The sequence below is a fragment of the Miniopterus schreibersii genome (genome assembly GCF_964146895.1).
Source record: "Miniopterus schreibersii genome assembly, chromosome: 9".
Classification (NCBI taxonomy): Eukaryota; Metazoa; Chordata; class Mammalia; order Chiroptera; family Miniopteridae; genus Miniopterus; species Miniopterus schreibersii.
In genome coordinates this window covers 37651486-37677368 of record NC_138118.1, presented here as the reverse complement: position 1 = coordinate 37677368, position 25883 = coordinate 37651486, and the positions used below count along the sequence as shown (strand labels likewise).

The 25883-nt window shown below is 36.5% G+C and overlaps 1 protein-coding gene across 6 annotated transcripts in view; it reads left to right on the top strand.

Moving 5' to 3' along the window:
- SUGCT (succinyl-CoA:glutarate-CoA transferase) overlaps positions 1-17483 on the top strand; it is an 844228-nt gene extending 826745 nt beyond the window's left edge. For 3 of the 6 annotated variants that reach the window (XM_081148082.1, XM_081148079.1, XM_081148077.1), the window contains 2 exons: positions 16040-16195; positions 17159-17483. In XM_081148082.1, coding sequence (XP_081004208.1) covers positions 16040-16195; positions 17159-17163 — 161 coding nt within the window. In that variant the 3' untranslated portion in view covers positions 17164-17483. Of the gene's footprint in view, positions 1-16039; positions 16338-17158 lie in introns of those variants that run through there. The other 3 variants (XM_081148080.1, XM_081148078.1, XM_081148075.1) reach the window with 2 other exon arrangements.
- The last annotated feature ends 8400 nt before the right edge of the window (positions 17484-25883 follow it).

Below are 25883 nucleotides of genomic sequence, written 5' to 3'. Positions count from 1 at the left end.
AGTGGAATTCACCTCAGCAAGATCTGATGTCTGCCAATATCTCCCTTTGAATGTAATGCTTGTGGAGCTACTTGGATCCTGCTCTTATATTGTCTGAAGCCACTGGGTGTATTGATTCTGAGGCATCTTGGGAGGGATGCCAGTGCAAGTCAATGTCAGATGCTGCTTGTGATTGGCCCTGGGCTACAATCCATCCACTGTTTGTGGCTGCCTCTGCTAGGCCTATTCGTGTGTGGGAAGGGCCTATCTGCATACCAAAGCTGGTTTCTACCAGCACCAAGCCCAGGAGTAGGTCAATAAAAGGCCCAGGGCACCTCAAGATCTGCCTCCACCCACCTCTGCCTGCCAGCTGCTTGTTAGGCTCAGTCATTCAAAGAGCCTCTGGTTACACGTGACTTTGCTATGATAGATTCTCAGTGAATTACCAGGTGAGGACAACTGGAGTCCACCAGATTGATAAAGATTCAAACTCAGTTCAGGTCTTGAGTCTGAGGTCACTCAACAAAAGTCCCAGTGTACATCAAAGTCATCTGGTACTTGCCAGCTGCCCACAGATCTTTGTGGTGGGACACGGTCTCACAGAGTTGTCAGGGGGATGCCAGCAATGTTTATCAGGCCCAAACTGATCAGGATTTGGCCATGTGAAGGGAGGGCTCTGCACCCATTTAATGTAAGAGGGAAAAGTGGCCCTTGTCCTAGAGCCACACAACTGGGCCTATTCCAGATTCTTCCCATACCTCCTGGAGAATCCATCCTCAGCAGGGTGGGGTGACAGGTAGTAGAATGGGGCTATTGTATTCCCCCAGGATGATGCAGTAATGGGGTATAGATTGCATCTTTGGGAAGCATGGGAGAGGGACTCAGCACAGGGACACTGGTAGCTGTCCCTTCAGTTGTCTCCCCAGAGCCACAAACCCAGGCTATCCTTGAAAGACTGCAGTCAGCTGTGAGCTGGTCAGCCCTCCCTCTGCCAGAACACAGGGTGAGTGGCAGCAAACAAGATTTTGTGCATTGGCCCTTTAAGAGGGTGCCTGGGTTTTAAGCAGACTTCCTTCTCTCTCTAGCAGACATAATCTCCACTGATTTTTAAAGCCTGATATTATGTTGGCACCTCTTTTTCCATCTCTGGTTGTCTGGACTGGGGATCCTGGTGTGGGGTTGAGGCCCTCCGCTCCTCAGGGAGAAATTTTGCAGCTGAAATATCCCTCCAGATTCTGAGCCTTCGCATGTGGGTACAAAGCCAGCCCTTCTCACATCTATGCCCTTTTTACCAGTCTCAATATAGCTTCTGTAAATCTTTTGTTATAAGACTTCTGCTCAGCTAGTGTTCAGTTGGTTATTCAGGTTAATATTTCTATATTTTAGTTGTAATTCCAGTTTTGTCCTGGGAAGAAGTTGAGTGTAACTCCTACCTACTCCACTGCCATCGTGGAGCCCATAATTTCCCTTCTTTGCGAGGGGTATAAGTAAACCCAGGGCCTTGACCACCAATCATTATATTAGCTAGACCCTCACAAGGACAGCACTTGGGGTTTCAGTTGATGAACTGGAAGCTTCCACAGTGTTCATTTATTTCAGTGTTTTTCAGTTTGATTGCTTTTGTTAAAGCAGAAGAAAAGTATCTCATTTTTGTTTATCTGTAAGTGGCTCTCAGTCAAAGAGAACTCTGTTTCTTTCTCTGCTTCTTCTGTGGGACACAAAGTCCACAGTTCTTTTCAACATAAAGCTGTCTTAAGTCTACCCTCAAGTCAATAGCAGTTTCTCTGCTTAAGGCCAAGAATATGAAATCTCTTTTTAAAAATGCATTTATCTCCAAAATTATGAGTTATAGAGATGAATTGTTCATTCATTTAATTTGCTTTCTGTGAACACTAAACACTTTTGATGCAGTAGATTTACTATAGAACTTAGATAGCAGAGAAAAGGGTGCCTAAACAACTTAAGATCTCAGCATCAAGGATGTTGGAATAAATGCAGTTGTTTTGGAAATATATTGTTTTGGAATAAGATATTTAGATGGTAAATGAATTCTAAATTTATATACCCTGACCAAAACTCTTCCCTGAATTCCAGACTTGCATAGGTAAATGTTCATTGAAAACTCTCCAGGGATATCTCATAGGTACCTCAAATAGCATGTCCAAAAAAAAGAATTAGATATAGATGATGATTAGATGTAGATATACATATACTATACATATAAATATTTATCTATGTATACTTATATAATGTATATAGATATAGATATATATACCACATCTTCTTTATTCAATCATCTATCTAAAAACACTTTGGTTGTTCCCATATCTTAGCTACCATGAATAATGCTGCAATGAACATAAGGATACGTATAACTTTGAAAAGAAATGTTTTCAAATATTTCAGGTAGGTACCCAGGAGAGGGGTTGCTGGGTCATATGGAAAGTCTATTCTTAGTTTTTGAGGAACCTCCATACTGTTTTCCTTAGTGGTTGTATACAATGGAATATTACTCAGTTATAAGAAAAGATGAAATTATGTCATTTGAAACAACCTGGATGGATCTTGAGATATCATGCTAAGCAAAATAAGTGAAAAAAAGTGAAGAACCATATGATTTTACTCATATGTGGGATATAAAACTGAAAGCAACAAGGGAACAAACAAGAAAAACAAATAAACAAAAACACATAGACACAGAAAACATAATAGTTACCAAGGGAAGCAGTTGGGGAGATGGGTAGTAAAGGGTAAAGGAGGTCAAATATGTGATGACGCAAGAAGATTTTACTTTGAATGGTGGGTACACAATGTGATATACAGATAATGTATCATAGAGCTGTACACTTGAAACTTACATAATTTTATTAACCAATGTCACCCAAATAAATTTAATGGAAAAAGAAATTTGATTACTGCTTCCACACAAACTTGTCTATGCAATCCATTTTTTCTTCCTCATCTGGTAAATGGCCCCACGAGCTGTTCAACCCAGAAACAGGATTCATCAACTTCTAAATCCCTTTGCATTCTCTTCTCTGCCTTTCCTTCCAACTTCATCTAAAATATCTCTTCTTCTACCAAGTTATTTTATCCACACTGTATCTTTTTTAGTTCCTTGAACATCAAGCCTTTTCACACTGTTTGAAATGTTATTTCCTCCATTAGCTATATCAATAGCTCAGTTTAAGGCTCAGCTTTAAGATCATCTAATCTGTTTGGCTTTATTTCACATCCCACTTAGAATAGCCTTTTACTATCACAATGGCCCATCCCCATTCTGCCTACAATATTCTCCTCTTTTCAGTAGGTTTTTAACAATTTTATAATTTATATTAAATTTAACTATTTATTATTTATTTATTTATTTATTTATTTATTTATTTATTTATTTAAAATATATCTTTATTGATTTCAGACAGAGGAAAGGAGAGGGAGAGAGAGAGACAGACAGAAACATTAATGATGAGTCCATAGTTTGCTAATAGGTATTTTGATCATACAGCCGAGATCTTGACACAGGGATAGATACTTAAAAAGTATAGGTAGAATAAATTAGTGGATAATGAATTCATTAAAATGCCATAAGCAGTACTTATTCAAATATCTTTAATTGTTAGCAATCATTAGTTTAATAAATTTGTATTGAATGACAGAACATGGACCATGGAGTCTGACATATAGGAGATCTTGTCTTGGTTCTTTCAATTATTTAGCTCAGTACCTTTAGTCAAACTAACCATATAAAGAGCCACAGTTTTCTGATCTGTAAAATGAGAGGGATAGTGGTCTTTATTTTATAAATTGAAAGCTCTCATAGATAATGCTCTAAAAAGCACAATCTACAATCATTGACATTATCTTTATTTTGTAGGACTGTGAAAGGCACTGCGGACATATTAGCAAAAACAGTTGACATTTTTCTGTCTCCATAGAGGATAGACAACTAAATAGACAATTTAATGCACTATGTTTAGTGCTGTTATAGAGGATACACAGGTAATATGTGCTACTCCAATGTTCTTGACATCAAAGTCAAGTGGATTTTCTTTGTTTACTTAAATCAGTTACTTAAATCATGAGACATTATAATTTGCTTTATTTTTGGACCATGATTCTCTTATGCAAATTTTGTTTTTCTAATTATTTTTTCTTGCATAATGTAATTTTATCTTATTATTATATATTTCCAACTTTTCAGTTATAAAGACTTTAAAACTTTTTAGTTATACTAGTTATACAATTAAGGCTCTTTTGGCCTTCTTAGGCTCCCTATTCGAAGGTCTCTGTCCTCTCCCATCTCTACCGTATAGACTCTCCAGGTTTCAGCTATCATCCTGGGGCCTTTCTTTCCCTTTACTTCTTGATTGGCCCTCATTCTATACCAAAATTTTCTTCTATAATTTACTCCCATGTTTCATTGGCATCAACATCAACAAACTTTCTTAGTAGATTTACTTGTAAGTTGGAAAATGTATTTATATTTGATTAATCATTTTACTAGGTATAGAATTCTAGGTTTAACATAATTTTTGTTTAGAAATTTGAAAGCAAGCTTTACTTTTTTCTAGTTTCCAGAAAACTAGTGAGATTAGCTTATATTGAGAAATTGAATATTTTTGCTTTCATTCCTAATTCGATTCTAACAACTCATAGTCTAATAACCACTGATTTTAAGATCAGATGCTTTTGGGGAGTGAAATTCACTACCTCTCAGTCTCTTTACAGAATATTCTGAACTTTAGTTTTCTCTACCTCCTTTAACCCATCAACATGATCCCACCCATGACATTCTTGTTTTTTTAATCTTTATTGTTGAAAATATTACAGATGTCCCCTTTTTACCTCCATTGATCCCCTCCACCCCACATCCACCCTATCCCTAGGCCTTCCCCAGACCAATGTCTGTGTCCATGGTTTATGCTTACTGTTTGTAAGCATATAAGTTCTTTAATCTCTCCCTGCCTACTTCCCCATCCCCACCTTCCTCCTGAGATCTTAGTCTCTTCCATGCTTCTATGTCTTTGGATCCATTTTGTTCATCAGTTTATATTCTTCATTATATTCCACATATAAGTGAGATCATGTGGTACTTGTCTTTCTCTGACTGGCTTATTTCACTCAGCATAATACTCTCCACATCCATCCATGCTGTCTCAAAGGGTAAGAAATCTTTCTTTCTTACAGCTGCATAGTATTCCATTGTGTAAATGTACCACAGCTTTTTTATGCAGTCATCTACTGATGGGCACTTGGGCTGTTTCTAGATCTTAGCTATTGTTAATTGCACTGCAAAGAACACAGGAGTACATAAGTTCTTTGTGATTGGTGTTTTGGGTTTCTTTGGATCTATTCCTAGATGTGGGATCACTGGGTCAAATGGCAAGTCAATTTTTAATTTTTTGAGGGAACTCCATACTGTTTTCATAGTGGCTGCACCAGTCTGCATTCCACCAGCAGTGTACTAGGGTGCTCTTTTCTCCACACCCTCATCAACACTTGTCATTCATTGATTTCTTATGGTAGCCATGCTGACAGGTGTGAAATGATACCTCATTGTGGTTTTAATTTGCATCTCTCTCATGATTAGTGACTTTGAGCATTTTTTCAGATGTCTCTTGACCATCTGGATGTCCTCTTTGGAGAAGTGTCTATTTAAGTCCTTTGCCCATTTTCTAATTGGATTGTTTGTCTTCCTTTTGATAACTTGTATGAGTTCCTTATATAATTTGCATATTAACTCCTTATCATATCAAAGGCAAATATGTTCTCCCATATAGTAGGCTCCCTTTTCATTTTGTTGATGGTTTCTTTTGCTGTGCAGAAGCTTTTTATTTTGATGCAGTCCCATTTGTTTATTTCTCCTTTGTTTTTCTTGCCCTAGGAGATGTATTGACAAACATATTGCTATGAGAGATGTCTGAGACGTTGTTGCCTAAGTTTTCTTCCAGGATTTTTATGGTTTTGCATCTTACATTTAAGTTTTTTATTCATTTTGAGTTTACTTTTGTGTATGATGCAAGTTGGTGTCTAGTTTCATTTTTTTGCATGTACCTGTCCAATTTTCTCAACATCATTTATTGAAGAAACTATCTTTACTCCATTGTATGTTCTTGCTTTCTTGGTCATATATTAACTGACCATAATGGCATGGGTCAATTTCTGGGGGTTTTCTGTTCTATTCCACTGATCTATATGTCTGTTCTAGTGCCAGTACCAGGTTGTTTTGATCACAGTGGCTTTGTAGTATAACTTGATACCTGATATTGTTATCTCTCCAACTTTATTCTTCTTTCTCAAGATTGCCATGGCTATTTGGGGTCTTTTTTGGTTCCATATAAATTTTCAAAGTACTTGTTCTATATCTGTGAAATATGCTGTTGGTATTAATAATAAGGATTGCATTGAATTTATAGATTGCTTTGGGTAGTATGGACATTTTAATGATGTTAATTCTTTCAATCTATGAACATGGTATATATTTCCATTTGTTTATAGCTTCCTCGATTTTTTTTTTCAGTGTCTTGTAGTTTTCCAAGTACAGGTATTTTACATCTTTGGTTAAGTTAATTTTTATGTATCTTATTTTTTTAGTTGCAATGGTAAATAGAATTTCTGTGTAGTTTCTCTTTCTGAAGGTTCATTATTAGTGTATAAAAATGATATAGATTTCTGGGTGTTACTTTTGTATCCTGCTACCTTGCTAAATTCGTTTATTAAATCTAGTAGTTTTTTGGTGGAGTTTTTAGGATTCTCTATGTACAATATCATGTCATCTGCAAATAATGACAGTTTTACTTCCTCTTTTCCAATTTGGATGCCTTTTATGTTTTCTTCTTGTCTGATTACTTTGGCTTAGACTTCCAGTACTATGTTGAATAAAGTGGTGAAAGTGGACACACCTGTCTTGTTCTTGTTCTTGTTCTTGTTCTTGTTCTTGTTCTTGTTCTTGTTCTTGTTCTTGTTCTTGTTCTTGTTCTTGTTCTTCTTCTTCTTCTTCTTCTTCTTCTTCTTCTTCTTCTTCTTCTTCTTCTTCTTCTTCTTCTTCTTCTTCTTCTTCTTCTTCTTCTTCTTCTTCTTCTTGTTCTTAGGGGAAATGGTGTTAGTTTTTGCCCATTGAGTATGATGTTGGCTGTAAGTTTGTCATATATGGCCTTTATTATGTTGAGGTATGATCCCTCTATTTCCACTTTGCTGAGAGTTTTTACCAAAAATGGGTGTTGGATTTTATTGAATTCTTTTTCTGCATCTATTGATATGATCATGTGATTTTTGTCTTTCAATTTGTTTATGTGATGTATCACATTTATTGATTTGTGAATATTGTACTAGCCTTGCATCCCTGGAATAAATCCCCCTTGGTCATGTGTATGATCTTTTAAATATATTGCTGGATCAGATTTGCTAACATTTTTGAAGATTTTAGCATCTATGTCCATCAGGGATATTGGCCTATAATACTCTTTCTTTGTAGTGTCTTTATCTGGTTTTGGAATTGGGATAATGCTGGCCTCATATAAAGAGCTTGGAAGTGTTCCTTCCTCTTGGATTTTTTGAAATAGTTTGAAGAGGATTGGTATCTTTTTTGAATGTTTGGTAAAACTCCCCTGTGAAGTTTTGTGTGCTGGGAGCCTTTGATTACTGCTTCAACTTCATCAGCAGTTATTGGCCCATTCAGGTTTTCTGACTCTTCCTGATTGAGTTTTGGAAGGTTGTATTTCTCTAGGAATTTGTCCATTTTATCTAGATTGTCCAGGTTGGTGGCATATAGTTGTTCATTGTATTTTCTTACAGTCATTTGTATTTCCATTGTGGTAATTGTTATTTCACCTCTTTCATTTCTGATTTTGTTTATTTGGGTCCTCTCTGTTTCTTGGTGAGTCTACCTAAAGGTTCATCAATCTTGTTTATCTTTTCAAAGAGCCAGCTCTTGGTTTCATTGATTTTTTGTATTGATTTTTTAGTCTCTATGTAATTTATTTCTGTTCTGATCTTTATTATTTCCTTCCTTCTACTTCTTAGGGGTTTTTTTTGTTTTGTTCTCTTTCTAAGTTTTTAAGTTGTAGGGTTAAAGAGTCTGTTAAGAGTTTTTCTTGTATTTTGAGGTAGGCTTGTAATGCTTTGAACTTTCCTCTGAGGACTGCTTTCATTGTGTCCCATATATTTGGAGTTGTTGTGTGTTTATTTTTGTTTGCAGGAAGTTTTTTTTTTTATATCTTTATTGATTTCAGAGAGAGGAAAGGAGAGGGAGAGAGAGAGAGAAACATCAATGATGAGAGAGTCATTGATCGAGCCCACAACTTGGGCATGTGCCCTGACCAGGAATCAAACCCCAATTGCCTGGATCCTAGGTCAACGCTCAACCGCTGAGCCACACCCAGCCGGGCTCCAGGAAGTTTTTGATTTCCCTCTTGATCTTTTTGGTAACTCTTCATTGTTTAAAAACATGCTATTTAGCCTCCATGTATTTGAATGTCTTTTAGTGTTTTTATTGTGGTTGATTTCTAATTTCATGTCATTGTAGTCTGAGAAGATGCTTGATATGATTTCCATCTTCTTGAAGTATTAGAGATTTTTTTTGTGTCCTAATATGTGATCTATCTTTGAGAATGTCCTGTGTGCACTTGAGAAGAATGTATATTCTGCAGCTTTGGGTGGAATGTTCTGTAAATGTCAGTTAAATCAATCTGATCTAGTGTGTCATCTAGGGTCATTGTTTCCTTTTTGGCTTTTTGTCTGGCAGACCTATCTAGTGAAGTTAGTGAGGTGTTAAAGTCCCCTAGTATGACTGTATTGCTATATATCTCTTTTAAAGTCCTCTAGAGCCCGGCCGGGCTTGGCTCAGCGGTTAAGCGTCGACCTAGGATCCAGGCGATCAGGGTTCGATTCCTGGTCAGGGCACATGCCCGGGTTGTGGGCTGCAGCCGATCAATGATGCTCTCATCATTGATGTTTCTATCTCTCTCTCTCCCTCTCCTTTCTCTCTCTGAAATCAATAAAGATATATATATACTTTTTAAAAAAGTCCTCTAGAATTTTTTTTTTTTAATAAATTTAGGTATTCCTATAATGGGTGCATATATGTTTATCAGTGTTATATTCTCTTGTTGGATTGACCCTTTTAGTATTATGTAATGATGTTTCTTGTTTCTTGTTATGGTCTTCGTTTTGAAGTCTACTTTTTCCAATATAAGTATTGTTACTCCAGTGTTTTTTTCATTTCCATTTGCATGGAAAATTTTTTTCCATCTGTTCATTCTCATCCTGTGTGAGTCTTTTGTCCTGAGATGGGTCTCTTGTAGACAGCATAGATTTGGGTCATGTTTTCTCATCCATTCAGCCACTTTAAATCTTGATATTGGCTCATTAATTCATTTACATTTAAGGTTATTATTGTAGATACTTATGTATCGCCATTTTTATTCTTTATTCCTATGTTTCTCTCTCTATTTCTACTTCTAATTACAGCAGTTCCTTTAACATTTCTTGTAATGCTGACATTGTTAAATTTGCTGAAATATTTCATTTAGTAGTGATGCTTTCTTCCATTCTCTTCACTCACATGAAGTTTTTTGCTTGTTTGTTGAACTTCTATACTTCCATTTTAGTGTTATTTCAGGATAGAGTGAGGGTACTGTGTGTATTCAAAGCTCCCCAAAGTACAATTTGAAATTAATCTATAGCTTGCCATCATTTAGATGCACTGTAATGTATTTAACCAATGCCCAGGTTTTAGACATATTTTCTTGTTTTGTTTTTTTTTCAATATTATAACTATTTGATTACTTTATCTGGAAAGAAGAGGTTAGAGATTGGCTTAAACAGCAATACATGAAAGAATGAAGAGCTAAATACCTAGTCCTAACAAAAGTAATCTTTGGAAGCAATAAGCAGATGGAAAAGTAAAAAACAAAGTACAGAATTCCATACAAAGAACCCTCGCAGGCTGTAGGTTAGAAAGCCATGTGGGAAAGATAGAGCTGGTAAGAGTATTGAGTGGATTCAGAAATTCGTATAGATTCATGCCTATAAAATTCATTCAAGTTTCTTAATACATGCATAAAAAACACTTTTAAAGCAAGATTTCTTCATTTAAGGCCAATATTTCTTTATTGATTTTCTGTTTGGTTGATCTGTCTAAAGCTGTCAATGGAGTATTAAGGTCCCCAACTCTGATTGTGTTTTGATCTGTTTCTTCCTTTAGTTTTATGAGTAGTTGCTTTATATATTTTGGTGCCCCCTGGTTTGGTGCATATATATTAAGAATTGTAATGTTTTCTTGATGTAGTGTCCTCTTTATCATTTAAAGTGTTCATCTTCATCTCTTGGTATCTTTGTTGTCTTGATATCTATTTTTTCAGATATAAGTATGGCTACGCCTGCTTTTTGGTGGATGTTATTTGCTTGGAGAATCATTTTCCAACTTTAACTTTGAATCTAGCTTGTCTTTGCAGCTTAGAAGTGTCTCTTGTAGGCAGCATATGGTTGGGTTTTGTTTTTTTATCTACTCTGATACTTTGTGTTTCTTTATTGGTGAATTCAGACCATTTACATTCAGGGTAATTATTGATGTATGAGGATTTTCTATAGCCATTTTATATTTTGTTTTCTGGTTGTGGGAAAACAATAGCCATTCTCTCTTTTACTTTGTACCTCTGTCTGTTTTTGTTTGGTGGTGTTTCATACTTCTTTCCTCTGTGTCCTCTTTTATTAATCTATGTGTCCTGGTTTGGGGATTTTTGTGTGTGGTAACCACCAGGTTTATAAAAATTAATGTTGCATATATACAATTGTTTGTTTTCCTTTTGAGCGTATCTGATTTTCACCCTCCTTTGCCTGTTCAGACCTTTGCCCCCTCCCCTTTATGTTTTTTGTCACAAAATATCCCTGTATATGCTGTGTTTTGATGATCTTACTCATAGTGTTGTGACCTTATGTTCTTTGTTTCATGTAGAACAACTCTCTTGAGTATTTCCTGCAATGGAGGTTTTTGGTGATAAAATCTCTCAGCTTCTGTATGTCCGGAAATGTTTTTATTTCTCCCTCATATTTAAAGGATAATTTTGCTGGATATATTATTCATGGCTGGTAGTTTCTCTGTTTCAGATATTTGAATATTTGGTTCCCCTCTCTTCTGGCTTGTAGAGTCCCTACTGAGAAGCCAGGTGAAATTCTGAGGGTTTTCCTTTGTAAGTCACTTCCTTCTTTTCCCTGGCTATTTTTAGAATTTTTTCTTTGTCACTAATTTTTGACAATTTTAATACAGTGTGCGTTGGAGAGGGTCTCTTTGGATTGAGGTAACTAGGTATTCTGTTTGCTTCTTGGAATTGAGGATCTAGTTCTTTCCATAGGTTTGGGAAGTTCTCATCTACTAATTGTTTGAATAGACTCTCAGTTCCCATCTCCCTCTCTTCTTCTTCCAGAATGCCTGTTATTCTAATATTTCTTTTTCTGATGAAGTCAGATAGTTCTCATAGAGCTCTTTCATTTTTTTTTATGCTCAAGTCTCTCTCTTATTCCCTCTGCATCATTTATAGATTCTTATTTTTGATATCACTAATTCTTTCCTCCATCTGGTTGGCTCTGTTTTCTATGCTCAGTAGCTCATTCTTAATCTTGATTGCATGTTTCATTTCCATGATTCCTGAGTGATTCTTTTTTAAAGTTTCAATCTCTTTGGTTGAAACTTCAAAAACCATTTTTTTAAATGAAAATGATACTTTTATAAAAAAAAAAATAAAAAAGCACTCATTTTATTCATTGATTTGTTTTCTCAGTGCACTGAATTACCTGTCTGTATTTTTTCAGATCTTGTTGAATATTTTCAGAACTGCAATCTTGAAATCTCTTTCACTTATATCACATATTTTCATGTTTTCCAGCGAGCTTTATGGAGACTTTTCATTTTCTTTCTGATCATCCTCATTACTGCGGTTATTCATGGTATTCTCTACTCTCCTTTTTCTAGGCATAACTATCCCTTCTATAGCAGGATTCTCTAAAGTGTTCTTTCTATTATTTTCCAGTAGATGGCGCTGAATCAAAAGTTGTTTTTTTACTTCTGTGAACTCCCAGACTTGACTTCTGATGCTTCAGTAAGCCAGTATAGCCGAGATGCTTGAGGGTGTGGTTTGTTTTGCCCTCAAGGTAATGGCAACCCCTAGGGACCTTGTGGAATATAGCCCCAAGGACAAAATCTGGGAATTAGTCACAGAGGGAAACAGTGATTCCACTGCAGTAGCTCTTGGGGTATCAGGAGGCAAGTTTTGGGAGCCTAAGGGGTGACAGGGCTCTGTAGTTTCATTTCTTTGTCAGAAATACCCCTGTCCTACAGTGGAAACCTGGGCTGAAGGGCCTCACACTCTATTAAGCATCTGCTGGCTCAGTCACTGTTTTCTCCACTCTCCCTGATGGTCTGCTGCCCCACAGCTCTGTGCTCCTCCCAGTCAAAGGAAGCACCTGCTACAGCCAGCTTCCTCCCCTCTCTAGGCCACACTGCTACCTTCTGGCTGCAGGACTGCATCTGAGGGACGTCTGAGCTTTTCTCCCTTTTCGCCTCCCTACTTATTCCTTGTTGCTCATCTTTAGATGTTTTGATGGGTGGGTCTCTCTGTATCGAGTAGGAAATTCTTTGTTTAATTATAGTTGGTTAACTTGTTGAAATTTCAGGAGGAGACTCCAAGGTGATCTCTCATGCTGCCATTCCTCTGACGTCTCCAATCTCTCTTTTAATTTGTGAACACTTTTCAAAAACAGTAAAAAAAAATATTCACAAGATTTTCTAATGTTATAAACAAAATTGTGTCTTATCTTCATGTAAATTTCTTTGACTATTACTGATATTGAATATGACCTATATTATATTACTCAAATATTCAAAATAATCTTTAAAAGGTATTGTTAGCCTCATTTTAGAAATGTGTAGACAAAGCTCAGAGACTTAAAAAATCCTTGAGATTACACAGCTTGCAAGTTTTTGAAAGCACACATGAACATAGATATTACTTTGTCAAAAATTAATTTAAGAACATGTAACTTATCTGCTAGTCTTTGTTTAATGAAAGGTCAGATTACTTATTCTTTCTGGACCTTAGACATATGTGATTATATCAAACATTTTCTACTCTTCGAAACAGATGTGTTTTAATAGTCCTTTATTCCCTTTGTGCAAAGCTTAGACTGAAGGAATACACTGGATTATTGTACAAGGTGGCAAGAACAAGAGCTTATGAAAGCTTATCTTTCTGTGGGATCTGAACATCACTTTATTTGCTTCATTGAATATACATATGTCTTTATCCAAGGAATTGTAAAAATTTACCAAGTAATACCAACTTAACAACCTAAATTATTTAAGATTTTTTATGCAAAGGCTTAAATACCTTTAATTATAAACTGGTGACATAGTCTTCAGTGTAACTCTGGAAGCTACCAGGAAAGAAATGTGTATAGTGGGAGTGACAAAAGTTGAAATTCCCTTTAGTATGGCTAGACCTGAAGAATTTTCTCAGTGCCATCATTGCATGGAGGTTAAAAGTCCAGGTTCCTAGTACTGATATGTGCTATAATGTGGAAAAATCTCAAAAAAATTATGCTGAGTGAAAGAAAGCAGACACAAAAGATCACCAACTGTATGATGATATGGTATATCCAGAATAGATACTCCATAGAGACAAAAAATAGGTTGGTAGTTGCCAGGTGTCTATGGGAGCAGGAGTTGAGAGAAACTGTCTAATTGTCTAATGGTTAGAAGACTTTACTTTGGAGTGATGGAAATGTTTTGGAACTAGATAGAGGTGGTTGTTGCACAGCATTGTGAATGTACTAAATGGCACTGAATTGTTCACTTTAAAATGGTTGATTTTATGTTGTATGAATTTCATCTCAAAAAATTATATTTTTAAAGTCCAAATTCTTGAACTCAAGAGACCTCAACTTGGAAACAGACTGTCCCTTCCTAGGTGTGTGACATTGGGCAAGTTATTTTAATTTTCCATCCAAACCCTAACTCTAACTCTTTTACCTTAACTCCCTTTACCTTCAGTTCTCATTCAGTATTGTTTTGAAGATTATATGAGATAGTGTATGTACTGCCTTTGGGATAGTGGCTGACACTGTGCAAAATGATAGCTATTACTGCTTCCTACTATTATCAGTAGCAGCAGCAACAATAATAGTAGTAGCTGTGTTCCAATCCAGATTCTTGATATAGTCAAGTGCCTACTTTCCAGTTGGAAGTCTCACTTCAGGTAATTCATTTAAGAAAAAGCCATATCACATTGACTTCAGACATGTATTACCTCAGTGGAGTTCTTCTTTTGAAAGGCAAGTTTTAGATTAAAACTGTTGTTAATTAGTGTCAAAACAGAACCAAGTCTGAGAGAGCAATGAGTAAGGATCACATTCCTAAAACATCAGATTATCAGTTTTCTCAGGAGAGTAGCACACCATGACTGCCAATGCATGCTCCTTTACTGAAAAGGAACCAGTCCATGAAAAACAGTCATATACTGGGGCATTTAAAAGGAAACATAAAAGGAAAAAAAAAATGGATTTCACCAAGCTTCAGAGAAGGAAAATGTTGGATATAAGTTAAAAATTGCCATTTATTTGTAGTGGATGGTATGTGTTACACAGAGCTGTGGCTTGATGGTCTCTGTCCTCTAACTATTGCAATGGTTTCTACAACAGTACTTTTTATTAATGAAATTCTCCAAAGAGCTCAAAGCACACTTGCTTCTTTCTTGACTGACATTCAGTTACCCATACATGCTTTGGTTTTACTGTTTTTATGGGTTTCCCAAATTAAGAGGAAGCTGAAAATTTTTTATTAGATAGAAATGTACTGTTTGTAGTCTTCTTGTGACTAATTTGTTTTCCTGAAGGCTAATCGATGAGATATAAAGTACAGCCAACATCAATACCACTTCACTTATTGAATGAGGCAGCAAAGATCAAATCTGTTCCTCAATGTCAGTTCATCTTTTCCATGGAAGAGTGGGGACTAAAAAGAGACTGCTAAGGCTATGGAAAGTGCATGGCCTTCAGTGGGAGACAATTCAAATGCACATGGATTTGCATCTTGGCACTATTAATAATTATTAGCCATGGGACCTGAAGTAAAACCTTAGCTTTTGTGGCTTTAGTGACCTTATATAAAGAATGGGATAATCTATTTCCAACAGTTGTTGAAAGTATTGTTTGAGTTACCCTGTTTACAGTGGCTTAGTGCTCAGCAAATAGCTGGTGATGTCTTTTCCCCTTGCACTGCAAGCTTTAAGATTGATGCTGTGGCAGCTTTTGCCATCAGAGTAGCCAGTGGGTTTTGTGCATGATTATGGGCTAGGGAATGTTTGCTTAGTGCTTTTTGCCCATTATCTCATTTAAATTATTACATAAAGTTTATGTGGTAAACATCATACCCTGTTTAGAGCTATGAACATGAGGCTCAGAGAAGTTAAGTAATTTATTCAAGATGACTCTTTAGAAATTATAAGAGCAAACATTAAAATTGAAGTCTCCCTAACAATGGAGCTTGCTTATATAACTTCTACCATCAAAAAGCTTCAATCAAGGTCTGCCTGCTGTTTAGTTAATCTGCGGTTTGTTGAACTAAATCTTGGAAATATACAGTAGACAGTAAATAGTAAAATTTTGGGTTATCTTCTCCTGGGGCCATATTTTCAGCTTCAGAAAGACAGCATGTATCTTGGTTGTTGTTCTCTTGTAACCAGAGAGTTCACTCAGTTAAGCACCCTACCCCTGAGATTTCTAGTGACAGAACTGACAGCTTCAGAACAGGCTTAGCATCCACCAGGCATATATATGCACCCCCACAGTGGTAGGCAGATCAGATGACCATTGTGCAGTTGGATGAAATGGAGTCAAGAAAAACCACATGTGAAAATACATTTCTTTCCAAAATGATGGTGCATCTCTAAGGGTGTGACTAGCAGTGATATTCTTGGCATTCATGGGAAATATACCCCAGGTTTCTTGGGTAATAAATTTCCTAGGGTTAGTCATTAATAGGCTTCCTGCTTTCCACCTATTTTGACAGGCCCGGCTGTGAGATACAGTAAGTTCAAGATGTCAGAGGCCAGGCCTCCTCCCCTGCTTGGGCAGCACACAATCCACATCCTGAAGGAGGCCCTCAGATATGATGACAGGACAATCGACGAACTGCTCAGGACTGGTGTAGTGAACCAACATGAAGGCGAGTGACAAAAAAATATGCTCTTTCTCAAAGCCACAATGTGAATGCATTTTGCCAGCAAAAGCAATACTCTTTCTGAACCCTACTCCCCAATTCTGGTACTTGGCAATAAAAAAAAGAATAAATTCAGGATTTCCTGCTTAACATTTGGCTCTGGTATCAGTGAATCTAGTGCTTTCTGAATATACCCCACCTTTCATTCCTTAACATTTTTTTCCTCTAGATAATAGATTAATTTTGGATTTGTGGGATTTTTTGTAAAGATTTTTTTTCTGGAAAAATACATTACTCATTCTTATTAGATTAATAGCTTAAGCATTTTGCCTCTCCAGCCCATGCAGGTCTGAAAAAAAGCAGATCTCTTGACATTCTCTACTTGCACATAAAGTTCTCATTTAAACCTTTGTTAGGAAGTCAAAGCAATAAGCAGAATGACAGTCACAGTGATTGATTTTAAACAGAACAACTTAATTTTGAGCTCATGAGCCCTTTGTTAATGTATAATTTAAACCATGGTCTTCGCTGATGGCCGTTATAAAGCTGAACTCCATTCTCTACCATGGCAGTAAATATTTGCTTTATGCTGTATTTCTCTGATTATTTTATGATACATAACAGAAAATCAATTTCCATCAATGCATTTTGAGGTGTAGGTGTCTACCTGCATTAGGGATTGAAGAGTGGGTCTTTAATCAATACTTTATTTTGAGCCAAGTGTAAATGCAACATGTTTTTAAATGAATATCAGGTGACTATTTAGGTATTAAATACTGTATAAATAATGACAAACTGGAGAATGAAATGAAAGCATTTCATGGGTTTCTGAGTATCTACTGTAGAACAATGTATCCTTCCTTGATATTAAATATTTGTATTTAAGCATTTAGTATTTGTTAGCGAATTCAAAGTATAGGAAATATCTTCTGTCTAGAAAGTAGTAACTGAATTATTTATATGTTCCAGATTAAATTGTCACCCAGACTGCCAATCACCCACACCCAGGTATAGGCCAAGGAATCAGATGACCCCCACAATCAATATCCTGGTATAATCTCAATTCATGACTGTTAAGCATCATATTTGAAAGTCATGTCATTATGTACCAAGTGGTAATGTAAAGTTAAATTCATGTAATGTAAAGGTAATGTTCATCCTTCAAACTATGATTTAGAGCTAATTTTATTTTTGTGTTCTTTACTATTGGAATGATTTGAGCCATTTATTCATGCTGTAAGCCCAATATGTGTCAAAAATCAAAGTTTGGAATAAAAAATAAATGTCTTCTCACAAGGCCTCATGAGACTTTTTAGAAGAATGCCTACTAATTCTTGAAACAGTTATTGTCCTCTCTGCTTTTGTTCCCTGTGCACATAATATTCTGAAGAACTCCTGATGCTATTCTACCAGTTATATTTTTTATACAAGGGTAATTAATGCCTTCTGTAGTACTTTTCCCCCAATGGCCAATTCATAGATATATATTTGGAGACATTCACTTCAGGCCAGACATCTAAATGAAATTCCTCCATAAATATACAATTAGTAATGAAAATGGTAAAAGGCTGAAGGACAGAGAATTGGCAGAACCACCCACCTTAAAAGACAAATCCACCATTTCTCCTACTAATCTAAGTAGATATCTTTAGATGCAAATTACTTGGTTACTGAGCAATGACCTTAAATATATGGGTAGTCATAGGTAGGAGGATACTGATCATTCAGAGAGGGTCACAAAATGCTTCTAAATCCTTGAAATCAATTAAAACTACAGTCTTTATACATAGCAGAGTCACCATTGGAGACTATCTTCAGTGTAATCATGTATGTCATAGCTAACTGGATTTCTATCTACACAACTCAAAATGATCCAGGAGAACTTTGAACCTGTTCACCATCTAATAGAAAGCATTTACTTTACCTGTTTAGTGAGAGAAATAATTCATAATCATATTTTAAGTTTAGATAAATAATTAACCCTGAAAGAAACATGTGCTTGCTAAAATTTTTAGCAATATGCCCCAGAATAGGCTATGACTATAAATAAATGTACTGTTTGAATTATCAAGACCTATTATCTTACACATTCCCTAAAATGAGCACACTACTAAATACCATATGCTCAAGTTCAGTTTATGTTAAGGCCTGACTTCTGAAAGGTTTATGTCAGAGGCTTGTCTAGAAAATTCTTTGAAATTTAGTGGGTTAATCAATATGGAAGTGAGGGTGTGCACAAGCAACTAGGCTTCCTTTACTTGATTTATTTTTTTATGAGACATTTTACTGCCATAATTTTCTGGTTAAACATGATTATTTTCCAACATGCTGCCTGATATGCTGAATGTTATCCTAGAAGAAGAGAAATGAACACTAACCAACTTAGTTGGTGTCCTTTTGCCTTTAACCCATTTACTAAGAGTTAGAAGCACAATTATGAATTTAAAAAACAGAGGAGGTCTCATATAAGCTATTTCACACTAGGCCATCCGGCTACTAAGCCTATATAAACCTGCAATGGGGATTTTTACATGAAGACTTCATGACCCTTGCTTTTAGCCTTCAGAGATATTCACACATGCCCATCTCACCTGAATTTGACATTTCACCACTGACTCTTTTGTCCTGTGCCATTGGCATGTTGTCTACTTTAAAGCTTTACAGATGTGAGTCTTGATTGTCACTTTCCCACATGGCTCAGTGCTGCCTTCATCCATAGGACTCATTCTCCAGATAATAGGCCTGTAAGTACTGACAAAGAATGCCAGCTCAGGGCTGAACAGACTGTGCATATCTTCTGCCTTTCCTCTGACTACTCACCATTGATTCTCAATTGGCAAAGGAGACAAGTGGAAAAAAGGTACATCCTTCACCATTCATACCTTGTACCTGGGCTACTCATTTTTAAGCTCATCTTTAAAGATTATGTTATTCATTAGCAAATATATTCTCCCATACAGTGGGTTCCTTTTTTATTTTGATGCTTCTTTCTTTTGTTATGAAGAAGCTTTTTCTTTTGCTGTGGTAACTTTTTTTTATCTTTTCCTTTGTTTTTATTGTCCTAGGTGTTGTATCAGTGAAAATTTTGCTAAGTGTGATGCCTAGTATTTTGCTAACTACATTTTCTTGAAGGATTTTTATGGTTTCATGTCTTATACTTAAATATTTTATCTATTTTGAGTTTATTCTTGGGTATGGTGTAAGTTGGTGGTCTAGTTTCCTTTTTTTACATGAACCTGTCCAATATCCCAACACCATTTATTAAAGACACTGTCTTTACTCCATTGTATGCTCTTGTCTTTTTTATCAAATATTAATTGAACATAATGGCTTGGGTAGATTTCTGGGTTCTCTGTTCTGTTCAATTGATCTATGTGCCTGTTCTTGTGTGAGTTTTGATTACAGTGGCTTTTTAGTATAGCTTGATATCTGGTAGTGTGATCCCTCCAACTTTGTTCTTCTTTCTCAAGATTGCTGTGACTGTTTGGGGTCTTTTTTGATTTTCATACAACACAACAAAAGGAAGACAAACAATACAATCAAAAACTGGACAGAGAACCTAAATAGACATATCTCCAAAGAAGACATACAAATGGCCAAGAGATATATGAAAAAATGCTCAGTGTCACTAATCATCAGAGAGATGCAAATTAAAATTAAAACGACATACCACCTCACACCTGCCAGAATGGCTACCATCAATAAATCAACAAACATCAAGTGCTGGTGAGGATGTGGAGAAAATGGAACCCTGGTGGGAATGTAGACTGGTACAGCCACTATGGAAAAGAGTATGGAATTTCTTCAATAAATTAAAAATGTAACTGCCATTTTACCCAGTGATCCCACTTCTAGGAACTTATCCTAAGAAACCTGAAACACCAGTCAGAAAGAATATATGTACCCCTATATTCATCGTAGTGCTTTTTACAATAGCTTAGATCTGGAAACAGCTCAAGTGCCCATCACTAGACGAATGGATAAAAAAGCTGTGGGACATTTACACCATGGAATACTATGCAGCTATAAAAAAGAAGGATCTTTTACCCTTTGAGACAACATGAGGGGACCTGGAGAGTATTATGCTAAGTGAAATAAGCCAGTCAGAAAAGGCAAGTGTCACATGATCCCACTTATATGTGGAATCTAATGTTCAAAATAAACTGATGAACAAAATGGATTCAGAGACATAGAAGCATGAAATAGACTGATGCATTTCAGAGGGAAGAGGGTGGGGAGGGAAGAGATCAACCAAAGAACATATATGCATAACCCATGGACACAGACAATAGTGGTGTGAAGGCTTGTGGAGGGGATTGGGGTGGGAAGGAGGGGAGTCAAAGGGGAAAATAAAGGGACATCTGTAATACTTTCAACAATGAAGATTTTTTAAAAAATATTATGTTGTTCTTCTTGCATTTGCTTCTATTGATAGGAGACTATCGGCTGTCATGAACCCTAATTGATAAGATTCCTTAGGCACAATGGGCTTAAAAAAATAGTTGTTAACCTTCCTTGTTGCATCATCCTTAGGAGGTGAGAATATCAAGCTCTCTTCTAATCCCTCTAGATTTTGTGGTACTAGTCCTGGTACAGTATTTTTTGAAAAGGAGGATGAAAAGATTCAGAGAAAAGTATGTATTTCCATTCCAAACAGCAACTGGTAGGGAGGGATACACCACAGTCCTTATCATTGTCCATATTGAGGTATGAAAAGACATCAGGATAAAACTGTATTTTTATAGCAATACCAGGTTAAATGTTTTATAAATTACTACTCTCATAGGATGCTTAAATAGTTTCTTAATATGGACATACCAACCTATCTTCTGAGTCCAAATGGCACTGAGCTTTTGAACCAGTCTGGCTGTATGCACGACAGGCTTATGTGGTATGATAAGTAAGTATAACAAACTCTAATAGATAAGTTTCCCCAATACCCATTCAAAAACTTGTATTCCACTATCACTCTAGGAGGTTAAAGTATTATAGACAATGAATGCAAATTATTTGCAGTCATGCATTTAATTCTATATGATATGAGAATTAGAATAGCTAAATTTGATTAGCAGGAAAGGGAAAGAGACAGCACACCCAGGTGAGGCAGACCCAAGTATGCATTTGCTCAGGATACTCTGGTAAGCCTATAGCTGTATGAATCCAGCTTGGTGTGGAAGGACCAAGAAGGGAAGGCAGATACTGGAAGCAGATCAAACACTATTCAGGGAACAGATTTCATCCATCTCAAAATTTTTCCTGAGAAATAGCTCTATTTTTTTTCTATTTCTTAAGACTTTAGGATTAAAGTCACTTCTCAGAATCCTGCTTCTTTGCAACTTTCTTAATAAGAGCCTGTCCCACCAAAGATGCCCACACCCTAATTTCCAGAATCTGTGAATATGTTACCTTGTATAGCAAAAGGGAATTCAGGTTGCTAATTAGGTGACCTTAAAATAGATTATTCCGGAGTATGCAGGTGGGCCAATATAAACACAGCAGTTCTTTAGATGTAGAAAAGTAAATGTCAGTTATTTAATGTGAGAAAGACTGTACTGACCAACCATTGCTGGCTTTGCAATTGAAAGTGAACCAAGAAATGTAGGCATTTAGATGATGGAAGGCAAGAAAAATGGACTCTCCCACAGAGCCTCCAGAAGGAATGCAGCCCTTTTTGATGTTAGGCTAGTAAAACTTATTTTGGATTTATTTTGAACTTCTGATCTCCATAAGTTTAAAATAATAAACTTGCTTTGTGTGAAGTCACTAAATTAGTAATAATTTGTTACAGCACCAATAGGAAACTAATACAGAGGCTGCTCTGCCTTTGCAAGTCTAAAGGGACAGGAAAATAACTACCTTGCAAAATAAACAGATGACACTTTGTTTCTTTGCTTCTTTCTCTATTATTCTGCCTACTTACTTCCCTAACTTTATTTTCCCTCGTTCTTTGAAATCCCTTATTCTCCTCTCTTTCTCAGTGATAATAATCTTTTCTCTTCCTCTTTTATCTTTCTTCCCCTCTTCCTCCACTTCTATTTCATTTTTATTTCTCTTTCTCTACATAGACACACAGAGACAGAATTATATATTTGTGTTACACAAGCATGGATACCAAAACCTACAACCGATTTTCAGAAAAATAGGGCTTGCTCAGTAATTTGGAAGATAACTAATGGTCATTCTGGCCATGACTTCACTTCCACAAGCATTCTTGATTTAATCTCTGGGTGGGGTGGTTCTCAAATAACTGGCTGCCTCTTCTTCTCCCTTAAAACTCAGGGAAAAACATGGAGTGCTCCAAATGCCAATCTGGGCTGAGGCAGAGCCCTTAGTCTTACTACCACTCTGTCATGTGCTCTGGTTCTAAGAAAAAAAGCTAAAATAAATAAAAAATAATACAGAACGCAATCTAGACTCTGTGACAACCAAGGCCTTGCTGCTTTGGTTATTGGGCTTTCATCTGAGAAATGGGGAGTGGGGAGGCATGATGGTTGATGGTTCTGCTCCAGCAGTAGGTCTTGGACTTTGTTTCTGATTCTTTTTGAGAAGACAAGTTTACTGGCCTTCAGGTGGTAATGACTAGTTTGTCCCTAGCCATTTTACTCAGATGGCCTCCAGAAGGAAGGTGATTTCTTTTCTACGTTGGCTTTGCCATCTCCTAAAAAGGGTGACTGGATCTTCACAGCTGTCTGTGATTTATCCTTTCAGTGGGATGAAAAACACTAGCACATCTCTGCTCCCCTTTTCATTTTCTTGCAAATTAGCCACAGGACAATCTGTCCAACTCAACTTGGTTTATTTGGCTCCTGACCACATGGACTGGAAGAAAAATGCTTTCCTTCCCCTCTTTCTGTCACCCACACCCTTTCCTCTCACCTAGAACTTTTGCACAAGTGTTCACCATGAAACAAGACACTCAGCTTCAGAACACACAACTGAGACTGAAATTAATGTAAAATGGCCACAGGAAAATATCTTTCTTTTCACCCCTTAACTTTTTTGTGAACCCTAAAGAAAAATTTTGACTTCCATAGCATCTCTTGGTTTGAGAAGTGGCAACATGTGTAACACACATTTGCCCTGACACTCTTGAATTTATGAGTTTAGATTTCACAAAGAACTTTCTGGCTGTTCTTGTCAGAAGTTTTGAAATGTACTACTAATAGACATTACTGTGTTCTTTCTTTGGAGAAGGTCAAGAAAGTTATAACATCTATATTGGGAGGGCAGCTAAAAATCACTATTTCTGGGGATAGATAAATGTACTATATTTCCCTCTCTAGAATTACCCTTGCATAAAGTCAAACATGCTTACAGTGGCATTGACACAGACAAGAGGGAAGGACAGAAATACAATGACCCACAGGTCACCTCTGGAAATGGTACCCAGTGACCTAGGATACTGAGAATCTTTTCAGCTTGATTTGCTGAACTGTACAATGAGGAAGGTCTGAGGCAATAGAAAACTAAATTTTCCCATTTTAAAAAGCACAAAAAAGATGGAAATATCCAATCATAGGGCTTCCACCTCTGAGTCCATGTTTTCCATCTTCTGAATCCCAAACATTTTGCCTGGTTCTCCACATTTGTTTTCTGAGAAAATTTAAGTGACAACATGTGAACTCAGTACTCAGACAGAAGTGGTGCTCAGCACTTACTAAGTGAATCAGTGAGCAGAACTCACTGACAAAACCATGGAGAGATGACAGTGATCAAAACTCAATGTTTTATGCAACTATTCTCATACGACTCAGGTGACATGAGGTGAAATGAGTAGCTTGGTGGGTCTCTGTGTGGGTTTATTTCTGAGGGAAGTTTTATTAACTTAACAGAAAGAGCTCTGAGCTCTAGAATAGGCTCAGTTGGAAGAGAAAGAGGACTTTGCTAAAATTTGGAGTTATAACCTTTAATTTCCTGTACAAAATGAAAGTAGATTTACTCTACTCATTCCTGTGAAATATGAAACCTTATTGTACTCTTTTTTTTCTCTCTTTCTTTCTTAAGACACATAGTAGACATAATTTAACAATGCTGGCTGATCTTTTCATAAGTTTTGTGACTGGAGTTAAATTTGATGCTAAACAATGATACTTATTATTATAAGTAACATCTATTGAGTTCTTACATGTAAACCACTATTCCCAATGGAAAGGCTTGATGGATGTGCTGCTTGAAGAAGACATCATGTCGCCCTGGCCAGTTTGGCTCAGTGGCTAGAGCATTGGCCTGCAGACTGAAGGGTCTTGGGTTCGATTTGGGCCAAGGTCACGTACCTCAGTCCCAGGCTTGATCCCTGGCCCCAGTTGGGAAGCAACCAGTCAATATGTCTCTCTCACATCAGTGTTTCTTTCTCTCTCTCTTTCTCTTTCTCTCTCTCTCTCTCTCTCTTCCCCTTTTCTACTCTCTCTAAAAAACAGTGGAGGGGGGGGAAAGACATCATGTTAATGTGGATATATTCACGTGTCCTCCAGTCTACCATGTTCAATGTGACTAAATGATACCCTGCCATTATTACCATGAACACTACTTTCAGATTGTGTCCTTAAAACTCATGAGCTTTAGGACTTTAGGGATCTTCAAAGAGAGAAGAGACAAGATACATCAGGATCAGAAAGAAAATCCCTAATCCAAACATTTCAACCTTTTCATATGCTCTAGAAATAATGGGGTACCCAGAAACTCCTAGAAAGTATTCTCAAGCTGCCATCTCAGCAAGATATTACATTTTTTCATCTGTTAAGATGAGAATATATACTTCCACAAAAGATAACCTTAACCCCAGCAGATTTTTCTGTGTGTAAATTCACAGGTACAAACTGCCATTTCTGGTTCTTTTTAAAGGTTAAATAGAGTAAAAACTTTTGCTGAATAAGTAGGTCAAAAACAAGTATCTCAAAGATCACTGCAGAGAAAAGTGAGAGAGCCTGGATCACTTGGATTTAACCACTTAGGGGAACATCACTTTGCATGTAAAATACAACCAGCACTCTGTTGAGCCTTAACAAATTCTGAGACAGAGAAACATTTCAGTGTAAATGAGGGACACCATTTCTAATCAAATTTCAGATTCTGCCTGGGCAAATAAAAGAAACCTGAGAGATGTCTAGATGATTTATATGACTCCACCAGAAGTTAAAAATTATATTAGTAGGAAAACATTCATTTGTGTAAAAACCTCTTTTATAAGCAAATTCAGTGAAAACTGTAACCCTCCCAAATGAGAACATACAGGAGTAAACCATACAGATAACTTCTTTTGGTTTTTTTGGAGCATTTTCAAAGTACTGGAATAGAGAAGGTAGGGCAATACATCTTGGTGTTTGTCTGTTAACCCATGAATGAAGCTTTTTCAATTCTCCATGATTGGAAGAGATATTTGCATCTTGTTTGCTTTCTAATTCCTAGGCATTTATCTGACCATAAAAGTTACGTGACATTGGGTTATAATTACTAGTCGCGAATTGCTACCTCCCCTTAAACTTTAATATCCTTGTGGGTACCTTAGTCACCATTACATCTCCAGTGGTTATCATGATGCCTACTATATAGAAGATACACAATAAATACCTGTTGAATAGACACTCTCCCACCAGATTACATGTTCTATGAGAGAAGAATTTGTCATATTCATTTCTTTTTATTACTCATAGTGCCTGTAATAGCCTTCAAAGATCCTCACCATCAATTCCTCCCT